The sequence below is a fragment of the Clavelina lepadiformis genome, chromosome 3 (genome assembly GCF_947623445.1).
Source record: "Clavelina lepadiformis chromosome 3, kaClaLepa1.1, whole genome shotgun sequence".
Lineage (NCBI taxonomy): Eukaryota > Metazoa > Chordata > Ascidiacea > Aplousobranchia > Clavelinidae > Clavelina > Clavelina lepadiformis.
Window position 1 is genome coordinate 3,005,934 of NC_135242.1, and position 11,917 is coordinate 3,017,850.

The 11,917-nt window shown below is 36.6% G+C and overlaps 2 protein-coding genes across 2 annotated transcripts; both read left to right on the plus strand.

Annotated features, from left to right (window-relative positions):
- Window positions 1-4,542: 4,542 nt before the first annotated feature.
- On the plus strand, window positions 4,543-7,796 carry LOC143449971 (trypsin-1-like). The gene is made up of 7 exons (XM_076950333.1): window positions 4,543-4,665; window positions 5,091-5,262; window positions 5,420-5,520; window positions 5,721-5,882; window positions 6,231-6,351; window positions 6,468-6,652; window positions 6,816-7,796. The coding sequence occupies exons 1-7, from the start codon at window positions 4,590-4,592 to the stop codon at window positions 6,899-6,901; spliced, it is 903 nt and encodes a 300-aa protein (XP_076806448.1). The 5' UTR covers window positions 4,543-4,589; the 3' UTR covers window positions 6,902-7,796.
- A 2,709-nt stretch (window positions 7,797-10,505) lies between these two features.
- On the plus strand, window positions 10,506-11,618 carry LOC143450732 (neo-calmodulin-like). The gene is made up of 2 exons (XM_076951394.1): window positions 10,506-10,873; window positions 11,060-11,618. Exons 1-2 carry the CDS (start codon window positions 10,598-10,600, stop codon window positions 11,237-11,239), a joined length of 456 nt encoding a protein of 151 aa, XP_076807509.1. The 5' UTR covers window positions 10,506-10,597; the 3' UTR covers window positions 11,240-11,618.
- Window positions 11,619-11,917: the final 299 nt, after the last annotated feature.

Below are 11,917 nucleotides of genomic sequence, written 5' to 3' on the forward strand. Positions count from 1 at the left end.
AAGCACAAATCTTTGACACAAAATTCTCGTATACTAAAGTCTCTAAAATGCTTGTAATCATTTTGCAGTTTTTGTCGATTTTCTTTAAACGTCCATTTTCTAACATAGCAGTAATATATTTACGACAGGTTTTGAAGCATGTTACAACACTGCAACCAAAAGCCCAGTTGTTGCTATATTCGTGGCATGTATACATACATACTCGAAGTCTAAGTTATAATGGCACGTTGTGTTGGTCAAGAAACTTACTGTAGCAAACAGTTTAAATGAACAGGAATGAAATCACAACGTTGAAAGGGTAAAAAACCTTCTGGAATTGTTTGAAATTTCCGTGCGTCGTCTAGGTTCAATGCTATTTTACGTAGGTCGCCACCCAGGTTTAGAAAAGCTTTGAAAAGCTATATCATCTTCAACAAATGCAGCAACTTTATAAAATCCAGATTTTTGAAACGTAAGTATAAAAAGAACTTGAATAACACAAATAACTAGGTTTAGTCAATTATGTATAGATGATTTACTTTTTTTCTGAAAAAACGCAAACCTTTAAAATAAAAGATACCGACAAACATTTTGAAACGACTTTAATTGTTATACAAATGCTTCGAAATTGCTTATAACCATGTTGTTCTTTTGGTGATGGTCCTCGGAACATACCATTTGCTTCAACCGCAAAAGTTACGCAAAGTTATGGGACACATTTCCAATTTCTTTTTGTTGCAACAGCAAGCCGGATTTCCCCGCACATGGCGAGCATATGACAATGCGTTTAAATTTTTTGGCTTAATATTCGCAAGAAAAGAAACAAGAATAACGTCGCAAAAAAGTTAATAATTTAACTATGTTTGACAGTATAACGAGAATCAATTTTCCAAATTTTACTTCCATTGCACCAAGTAATAGCGTCTACAAAATTTTCCGAATCCTTTATTTCCAATTTGAAACATAAAAAAGCAAAAGAAAAGTTAAAACTTTGGAAATAAAATCTATCGACAACGCACGTAAGAAAGAATATGTTACACTTGTTTTTGCCCTGTATCTGTTACGTTTGTCCCTTGCGCCCGAATGCGCGTTTCCGTGATTAATTAAGCACATGTGTCTTTTTATCGACGTGTGTCCGACAAGTAGTTGGACTGACAGTTTTGTATTGGAGCTGCTGAAATGAGCTGTGTGAACGAAAACTTGACTTAACCGATTTTAAATAAAAGATGTGCCTGTAATTCTGAGAGTGAGGACAACAAAACGTAACACTGGCGAGCACGGCAGGACCTCTTAGAAGCACAGAAGAGTTTATCAAGTTTTATTGAAGTATGAATTTATTTTACTCTCCGCCTCGTTACCAGCGTGGCAATAGTTTTTCGTCTTTTCTGAAAGAATTCGAATCCTTCTGCGACAGCGTTAAAGCATCGGATGCGGCAAAGAAACATGCATTTCTACAAATCTTGCCGGAAGACATGAGATTCTCCATGACCGATGATCGTAAAGAACTCTACGAGCTTAGTTATGACGAACTCATTCAACAAGCAAAAGATACGGCTTCAGGACTATCTTCACAAAAGCATGCCATGCAACAACTCTTTCAGCGCACTCAAGGTTTTGACGAGTCCGTAAGAAGCTTTCTTAAAGCTATAGCCCAATTGGGAAAATGGCTTATCCAAACGACGAACAGCATGGAATGCGCAGTAGTGTGCTGTACAACCTACTCGTTGGAGGACTGAGAGATCGTCAACAAGCCTCTCAAATCTTACGCGATAACTCTAAAAGTGTGCAACCGGATTTCTACGCCACAGCAAAGAACATTATTGAAAACGCAGAACGGACGCATCATGAACCACGTATAATGACGTCAGAAGTAGCAGCGGTGACAGGAGATCACCAGGACGTATCCCAATTAAAAAGAACTGTCGAAAAACTTCAGGACGAAATTTCCCAGCTGCGAAACGAAATGAAGACAGCAAGAGAACCTCGTGAAGAGAGAAGAAGACTTCAGTGTTTTAACTGTGGGGAATATGGTCACGTTGCTCGACGCTGTCACAGGCAACGTGCAAGAAACCTTCGACGTGCTTCTGACGTACATGGAACTCACCACAATCCACCACAAGAAATGTACCAGGTTCAAACTTTGGATCAGGACTTGCATAGAGAACAAGTTTGCCAACGTTGAGTTGTCGGCACTGCACGATGAGTTATGTTTGGACAAATTGGAACTGTCAGAAGTTGAACGCCAAAAGCTGTTTTCCGTAATCTCTTCCTATCGTGATGTATTTTCGCTGCACCCGTACGATATTGGACAAACAGAACTGGTCGAACACTCAATCGAAACTGGAGACTCGCTCCCTATACGCCAGCACCCAAGACGCTTGTCTGAACCCCAAAAGCAAAAGGTAAATGAACTAGTTGAGGATATGTGTGACAAAGAAATTATTCAACCTTCTCAATCACCCTGGGCTAGTCCAATTGTATTAGTTCGCAAAAAAGACGGTGATATGCGGTTTTGCATCGATTACCGTAAGCTGAATGACTGTACAAAAAAATCTAGTTATCCATTACCTCGAATTGATGAGAGCTTAGACCAACTGTCTGGTTGCCGTTACTTATCAACTTTAGACAAATTTGACTTAACTGCTTTTAAATAAAACATGTGCCTGTAATTCTAAGAGTGAGAACAGCAATAACGTAACACCTTTAACAATTTCATTATTTTGTAGCGGGGTTGATATTTGATATTCGTCACAACTAAGGCGATGTCCACCGAGAAACATTGTGAATTGTGAAGAGGTATTAACCTATGATGTCACAACGTGAATTGGCTTGTCATTCTGGCGTTGAAGACGAGTTTGGTGCGGAGAACGCCATACAACTTAGGTGATTACAACATATCGAAACTCAATGAAATGTTTACCAAATAGCCTATGGTATGGTGTCGACATATTTACCCTCATTCACAGTAAATAAATTTACTGCACAACCGAATATGGTATGGTTGGCTATGGTTTTCCAAAACCTGAGCTTCTTTCTCCTAAGACAATTTTTGGCGGCAACATTTTATTTTTGTATTAGGTGATCCTGAACAAAATCGGTATAATGTTAGAACCACTCTAAAAAGCAGAAATTGGCTGTTGGAATCTATTTAGCTAAAAGTCTGTAATCAACCGGTTTTCCTTTCCCACCACAACATTTATCGGCAACCGGTATTTGAAAACTTCATCTATAAGTCTTACATGAATAAAACCTTGAGTAACATGCTGCAAAACGCACACTTTCAAAGGATTAACTGTAATTAAATGAGTAACCAGCCATGGGCGTTTAACTGCAAACCGTCCAGTAATAAACTACGTTACACGCGGGAATGACCTTACACGCGGGAATGACACCCAGGTTTCGTTCTTTACGATTAAGATTTGACGCGTCAAAAACGCGCATGGTCTCGCGAACAGCAATCGATTCATGAATGAACGACTTAATTAGAGGTTTCTTTTCTGGTTTCAGATCGCTTCGTCATCGTGAAATATTATCCTTATTATCCTTAGGTCATTACTAGGGATGTACCGCGAGGAAGATTACTCGGGTTCGTGCGAACCCGAATACTATAAAGGTCGACACGAACGAATCTCGAATCTAGTCGTATTAGAACCAAGCAATAAAATTTCATCCAAAATTTGTCAAGTTTTGCTTGTAACATGATGTAATCAAAAAAATTATCGTTTTCTTTTGAAAAATAGTGTTTAAAAAACGATTGAAAAAGCAAATTCATAAGGAAAACGACCTTCATTGTAAGTACTGCTGACTCTAGTTTAGCTTTGTCGGGATACTAGATCATCATTTTTAACAAAAGTCAGTAAATTTATAAGTAATATTGTATTGGGGTTCGCCATTGTTGGTATTCGTGTTCGCCTTCTTCCATAAAGGCGATAATCGGCGAATCTATTCGGGTTTGGGCTCGTATCGGCTTATCCCTAGTCATAACAATTACGTTGAATACCTTATTTGATTTGTGACGGTTTCTCTTGATTGAGTTGTTGTACAAAGTCTGACGTAATAAAATTTAATGCAGTACTATTGTTCTTAACAACGGAATATATCATTATAGGAGAGTTAAATGTCACTTTGTAAAATATTTGTGATTCTAGGCTTTCAGTTCGTCAAAACGTTTCTGTATTTGCACATTACAAGTGAAAAGGAAATGAAAAGACATGGAACTTAAACGTAGACTCTGTTCATGACCACATTGTGATCTAAAAGTGTTTCATGACAACGCCACTAACTTACACTTAAATAAGCATTAGGAATGAATATTCGTGGATGTTTTATTATGAAGCAGGTAACAAAATGACAAAGCATATAAGGGGACATATGAATGATGACTCGTCACCAGTACTAAAAGAAACTGCAAATACAAAAGAAGAACTTCCCAGCACTACCAAAGCAACAAAAGGCTATTTTCTGAGATTTCATTGTCTCTGCTGTTTAGGTTGTTATTTGAGCTCTGTACGATTTCAAAGCATCTAATCCAACATGGCGTGATTAGTTATTAGCCTACCTTACTCTTGAAAGATGTTCGGTCTTGTACTGCCCAAACCGACATCGGCATCATGACTTTCGTTTATGAAGTGGTTTTTATCGTTTTAAGTTTTTCGGCGGTTAATGCAAAGACAGAACTTGTCTCAGGTAAGGGAGAATGTTGATGTTATTTTTTCAGCACGAATTAAACGGAGTATTATGTAATTATTTAATGTGTAATTAATATATCTGTAATAATGATTCAAGAAAGAACGTAGGGTTGTGCAATACAGAATAGAGACTATAAAAACTGGGCTATAAGAAAAGAAAGCATGTGCGCTGTACATATACTTTATATCATATCGCATTATATTTTCACTGTTAGTATTTGTGCGCTAGACATATTATATACGTGCTGTCCAGAAACTTTCAGTTCGAAACAGAAAGAAAATTTTGAAGTGCGTGCGATTAGTATACGGGCTAGTTTGTGGTTAAACCAAAGATTTAATTAAACCGAAAGTCTTTAATGAATCAAAATCTGACAAAAAAGTTTTTGAAAAAATATGGTTGTGTAGCCGGTTGATTTACATTAGATCAGAATCCAGCAGTCAAATCGACGGAAAATCATCAACGAGTCGTGGGAGGAACTTCTGCCTCGCTCGGAGAGCTTCCGTGGCAAGGCCTCGCCTTGGTCGGTGCATCATTGTGCGGATGTTCTTTGCTCACCAGCACTTGGGCGGTAACAGCCGCTCACTGCACGGCAGGGTAAGATGTTGGCTATACAGTTGCGTTGGGTTGGACTTGGAATTCCCGCAATATTTATACCAAAAGCTTTTACAAGGTTGTGGTGGAGGTACTTGATCTAAAACTTTCGATATATTAAATATTCTTATTTTTAAACGTGCCCTTTTACTTTGAACAGGCAGTATGCTTCTTCCATCACACTTTACTTTGGTATAACAGACAGATCATTCCTTTCATCATCAAATAGTTACTCGGTGTCAGAAATTCACGATCATCCTTGTAAGTGCTTAACCTTAGTTTCCTTTCTTTTTAAAATAAATTAGGTTATAGGTTGCAGTCCAAAGATTAAAACGTTTGTTTATTTTATTTTTGCCATCTGCTGATGTTATTGAGCAATAAATCATGTGTTAAGTTTTGTGTTAGTTACGACAACCTGTAGAGATCCTTTAAGTCAAGAATGACAAATCAATCATTTTCAGCATACGATTCCAACACATATCAAAACGACATCAGTTTGCTGAGAATCGCTGGTAGCGTTTCCGTTGGCGGCAACATACAAACAATATCCATTCCCTCAACACAAGGTGTCGATGCTACGACGGGAACAGGTTGCGAAATTTCTGGATGGGGCACAACTTCATGTAAGTGGACGATGTGCCACTAAGTTGGAACGTCTGTCCAGCTGGCTTTCAGCAAGCCTGCAACGTTATTAACAATGCGTTGTATGTTATTGAGGGTAACTCGAACCTGTAGCCTGTCTTACCATTTGTTAAAGTTCAATCATGGTATTGATAAGCTCTGGCTTGCTGGATGCTTGGATATATTGAATGATATGAAATTCATTACGTGTTTGCGCTAATAGGTTAATGGTTAAACTTAAAGTTTCAAGATATCTCCAGTCATATTCTAAATTACAACCGCTCAAATTGTGAACTTAAAAAAATACTTCCGCACGAAAACTGTTTTTAGCTTTATAGCTGTTTTTGTAGTCGGGGGCTCTACATCTCAAACACTTCTGAAGGCAACAGTTCCCATTGTAAGCAACACACAGTGCAATACTTGGTACAACACCATTGGACACACCGTCTACGACAACCAAGTCTGCGCTGGGTAAAAGTTTAAATATGCAATGTATTTATTCGCATTGCATATTTTCTCATTGATGCCTTAAAGAAAATCTTTGAAATAAATCGAACATCACAAGTTGAAATTTATGTTTGAAACAGATACGAAAGTGGTGGCACCGATACCTGTCAAGGCGACAGTGGTGGACCACTGGCATGCAAGGACTCGAACGGTGCATACATTTTAGAAGGAGTCACCAGTTGGGGAGTTGGATGCGCCAATGCACAACGACCTGGGGTTTATGCGAGAGTGTCTGAATATGTCGATTGGATAAACAGTAAAACAAGTAAATAATTTGCAACAAAATAGCGTCCTTACCAACAGCAACTAACCGGCAAAAGTAAATTCGGTTATTTAGTGCAAATGTCAATTTTTGTCGTATCAGATACAGTATATTAATATGCATGCATGCCATGCGATCATTTAAACCAATTCTTTATTGTTTACAGGTGACGGTGTGGCAAGACGTGCTCCCGGTCGTCTGATTTTGGTCATGTTAGTTGTTACAACTTTTAACAAACTGTTTCTATTTTAATGTGAAAAATTTCTTTTGCAATTTGGCGGTAAATGACGGACTCTAGATGCTAAAAACCCCCGCAGAAAGCAAAGCTCGACTTAGAAAAGGATGACATCATAAGACGACTTTGATTCAATCGGTAAATTTAATTTTCCGGCCTAACTCGGACTTTAAATAAATTTTCGAGTTCGGACTTGTATTTTTAAGTTTTGGCCGGTTTCGGGTTAAAAATATAAGGTCCCGTTACAGCTCTGCATATTACTAAAAATTATATTTTTGCAAATTGTAAATTTATCTCGCTTTCACGATTCTTATATGTACAGTATTATATTTTCTTCACTCTTTTATAAACACACTTGCATTGCGACGTAATTTTGTGTACATTTATTTATTTACTAAAGTCAAAGAGATCTTAGAAGTTTTAAACGTAATTTTTGTTTTTATTTTTTTTACAAAAACACGCTAATAAATTTATATGATAAAATCATATGTTACATTTTCACGCATCATAGTTACAACGACTCCCAAGGCTGTTTCTACACCTAACCTAAACAACATAAACCACCGACCGAAAATCAGGCTGTTAGCATATGTATGACATATCAGCTTGAGTTATGGTAAAATATCCTTGTATTTTAATATAAGAAAGCTTATTGACGGGTAGTTATGTGAACTTTCACAAGCGTCACATCACAATTACAGGTGTAACAGAATGACAGACATTCGCTGGCAGTTGACCTTCAGTAATCTTAAGATATCTAGTACGTAATTATATATATGTATTTATGCATTTTCGTCTATTGTTACCGTTTATGTTACTGTTATTGTTATTGACGTCTTTTGTTACCACATATTTTGCATGTTCTAGTTACCTTTTTAATATTGTTTGAATCATCTTTGATCTCATGCTCATAAAGAAAATAGGGAAAAAACATTTTTTGGTGATCAGACATGCCACAGTGATCGCTGTTAGGTCTTTAATTGTTTCACATACTTTGCAATTGGTCTAAAAACTCTAAACAAAAATTGAACACGTCATGGTCCCATGATTGTGATAGTCACTATGACGTATGGATACAGTAACAGTAATACTCAAAATATTTATAACGGTGCGGGATCAGGTTACCTTGTTCTATAAATGAACAATGGTTTTCGTCAACGCTCCTTTTTTAACAAGTATTTTGTGTGTTCACGTGTGACGTGTGTATTGTGAAAATCCTGGACCAAAAGTTATTTTGCACCGGCCGCTTGTGGTTGATGAAGATGTACCCAGGTTTAGAAAAGCTTTGAAAAACTATATCATCTTTAACAAATGCAGCAATTTTATAAAATCCAGGTTTTTGAAACGTAAGTATAAAAAGAACTTGAATAACACAAATAACTAGGTTTAGTTGACTATATATAGATGATTATTTTTTTCTGAAAAATGCAAACCTTTACAATAAAAGATACCGACAAACATTTTGACATGACTTTAATTGTTATACGAATGCTTCGAAGCTGCTTATAACGATGTTGTTCTTTTGGTGATGGTCCTCTGAACATACCATTTGCTTCAGCCGTAAAAGTTACACAAAGTTATGGGACACATTTCCTTAATATTTCATTAATAATTTAACTATATTTGATAGTAACCAGCATCAAGTTCCCTGATTTTACTTCCATTGCAACAAGTAGTAGCGTCTACAAAATTTTCTTAATCCTTTATTTCCAAGTTGAAACATAAAAGCAAAAGAAAAGTTAAAACTTTGGAAATAAAATCTATCGACAACGCACTAAGAAAGAATATACAAGAGATTTTAACAAACAAACAAAGTAATGGTTAAGGCATATCCTATAAGTTCTTGGAGCAGTGGTTCGGGTATTCCCTAACTTTTACCGCCATTTATCCTTTCACACAAGAAGTCTTAGCATATTCTCGCAGGAAAAAGGTTTCAAAACTTAGTAAACCTATAACTTTTGCAGGTGGTACAGAATCGTTGTTATACTAACAGCAAAAAATTTGCTGAATCATGTTAAATTTATTAAAGGAGTTGCAAACGAAAAAGCAATACGCTACTTCTGCAGCACACACCTCAACTTCATTGAACTTGCAGAGGTGGACGTTCAGATAGGCGCATAAAGATTTTTATACTGATTGAAGTATCATTCGATTTAGGCAACTACAATTGACGATGACTGCTGTTGCGTCCTGGAACACGTATACGAAAGGGCAAGTTTGGCTTAAAGGTTTAATTTATTGGAAGAAATAAAAGTAACGAAAGACATTTTCATGGGTTAAATTTTACTTCGTTTTTAGAATTTATGAAGAAAGCAACGTATTCACGAATTAGAAGCTTTTATTTATTCCAAATGGTTTGTTCCGTTCAATGGCAACAGATACAAGTTGACGCAACCAAGTAACTAAACAACGAAACATTGTATTAATGCTGTTTAATTCCAATCTATAGTTTTAATAAAAAGTTTTCCCACCCAACCCATGTTGGTTATAATTTGGCAATGAGCTGTTACAAACATTTTTACGCTGTTGCCTAAAAGCGACATTTTCGTCAGATAGGTTTTTGCCACTTTGCGTCACACGGTACGAGTCTCTGAGTCATAACATGAAAGCTAGGTGCAAAAATGAAGGGTTGCAGAAAGCTATGTCAAGTGCACATTTACTCCAAAAAAGTACAAAAACTTTTTTATCCATTTAAAAAGTTGGACAAGTAAATTGCCAAAAACACTCGCGTTTGCAGTTGAATATGCGAAGCAAAACAAACAGCTTCACGTCGTCAACATGAAGAAATTCTTGGTTGATCGCTGCTGCATTCAATTTTATCGTGACGTAGAAAAACAACGCTGTCGTAGTTTCGGTTCGTAGGTCAACACTTGAGAGTCATGGGTCATTAACGAAAGAGTTTTGAGTCTTGAAAAACACACTTCAGGTTCCGCAAAAAAAACAGGACGACAAATTTGCGAACCGCGTAAACACTAAACAGCGAAATGCCAGAGTCGAGTAAGCTATATATACACCGCGTAAAAACAGCTTGGCGACATACCCAGGAAATGTTTTTGCGGCATAGTCATACGTCTGGGTTTTATAGCATGTAAAATGCAGTTTTCCTGATGGGTTGGAACTGTTTTATGCTATAGTATAACTTATTGCAAATAATGCAACTATTAAAAGGCTTGTTAAAAATGTAATGTAATGCAGAAGGTAGTTATTGTTTTTGCTCGCATTGAGGAATGTCAGGACCCGGTTAATTCATGATCTGAATCGAACTTATTAAAAGTTTTATTTGTTTGTAGTTTGACATGTTTTAATTAACATGGTAGGAAAATGGCAAAGCGGAAATCTGTCTTCTCGATAGAATTCACCTAAATGTTTTCTCTAAGTTTTTCTGCAACAACAGCAAGATCTGATTTAAATGTAAAGTTTGCTGATCAAATATTGCGCATTATTTCTTTACTTGCTACGTTTCATATCATTGATATAGCACCAAGACGTAAAAATTCTTTGTAAAAAATTAAAAGGCATCATCATCGCAAAATTTGCAATGAGTTAATCAAAAGCAATCAGACGAGCAAATGTGGAGAGGCTGTCCCAAAAAATTGTGTTATCGTTTATTATTTATTGTTTTAGTTTGTTTTAAAAAGGTAAATGTGTATCAAAAACTATATGCTATAAAATCTTTATTTCAGATAAAAGTAAGAGATAGAAGTTTCTTTATAATGGCGCCCGTAGAAGAAACATTTGACCAACCAGAAACTGAAATTGACGCACTATTTCGACTCTTTGACCAGAAGCAAATTGGTGTCGTTGGCATTGAAGAGCTGAGAGCAATCTTTCATTCGACAAAACATTACGCCACTAATTCAGAATTAAACGCCATCATCAAAGAAATTAACAAGAACGGAAATGACGTCATCACCGTTCAAGATTTTCAAGAATATGCCCAAATGGAGCTGGAGCGATGTCCTGATGATGTAATTCGGAACGCATTCGAAGTAAGTAAAAAATTGATCACTCGATTTATCGGTTGGAAGTTTTTCTGATTTCAGCGTTCTCCGCCATCGGCAATTAAATTTTAAAATAATGTTTTGACGTTCAGATTAAGTGAAAACCACAAATGCAAGGATATTTCGACGTAGATAAATTCTACAAAGTCCTAAATAACCTTTTATCTCAAACAGGTATTTGACAGCGACGGTGATGGCTACATCAGCAAGGAGGACCTGAGAAATCTGATCTCCAACCTCTTATCTCCACCGACCGATGAAGAGCTCAATCATCTTCTAGATGAAGCTGACAGGAAAGCTGAAGGAAGAATAGATTTTGAGGACTTTGTCAACGCGTTAAGTGTTGGAATGTAATTATTGCACAGTGCTTGGAAAGGTTATGCAAATATGTTCGACATGCATTGAAAGTTATACATTGTGCCTGTTTTCTTCATTTTAATAACCACTGTAAATGTTTTTCATGATGCTCAATTAATTTCAAATTCGACGCTCGTCGTTTAGAAGAACTAAATATTTTTAAAAAATGCTGAAATTTTTCCTTTTTTCTTGTTCTACTGTAAGCAAATACGCCAATTTTTGGTCGCAGTTGTATTACACGCGCAAGCATTAAACGTTGATAGCCTACGTCAAGTGGTGTCACTAACGCTTGCTGACGTTGGCAGTGCAAATGTTGATGATGACGATTGTCGATGTAATTGGTGTACAAATAAATACAAAAAAGTAGTTCTTTTAATTATTCGACTTTTTGCCTTACGCATAGCTTAGTTTCAATGAGAAAAATATGAACCATATAGAAAAACAAAGATCACAGATCAGTGAACGATTTGGTGAGATTGGAAAGTTTTGATGAGGACCAAGTTAAATTCATGCACATATTGTAACAACTGCGATAATCAAGGAAAAATTAATTATCATTCTCATTACGGCTTACGCTTACGCAGCTGAAATCAGAATTACTCGATGTAGATGTACCAATACGCTAAAACACAAATGGGAAAATGCTTGCGGCAAATACTCCGACAAAGCACTACT

Coding starts and splice junctions, on each gene's coding strand:
- LOC143449971 (XM_076950333.1), top strand. CDS start 4,590: ATGACTTTCGTTTATGAAGTGGTTTTTATCGTTTTAAGTTTTTCGGCG. Junction 4,666..5,090: donor AAAGACAGAACTTGTCTCAG/GTAAGGGAGAAT, acceptor GATTTACATTAG/ATCAGAATCCAGCAGTCAAA. Junction 6,653..6,815: donor TTGGATAAACAGTAAAACAA/GTAAATAATTTG, acceptor TATTGTTTACAG/GTGACGGTGTGGCAAGACGT.
- LOC143450732 (XM_076951394.1), top strand. CDS start 10,598: ATGGCGCCCGTAGAAGAAACATTTGACCAACCAGAAACTGAAATTGAC. Junction 10,874..11,059: donor TAATTCGGAACGCATTCGAA/GTAAGTAAAAAA, acceptor TATCTCAAACAG/GTATTTGACAGCGACGGTGA.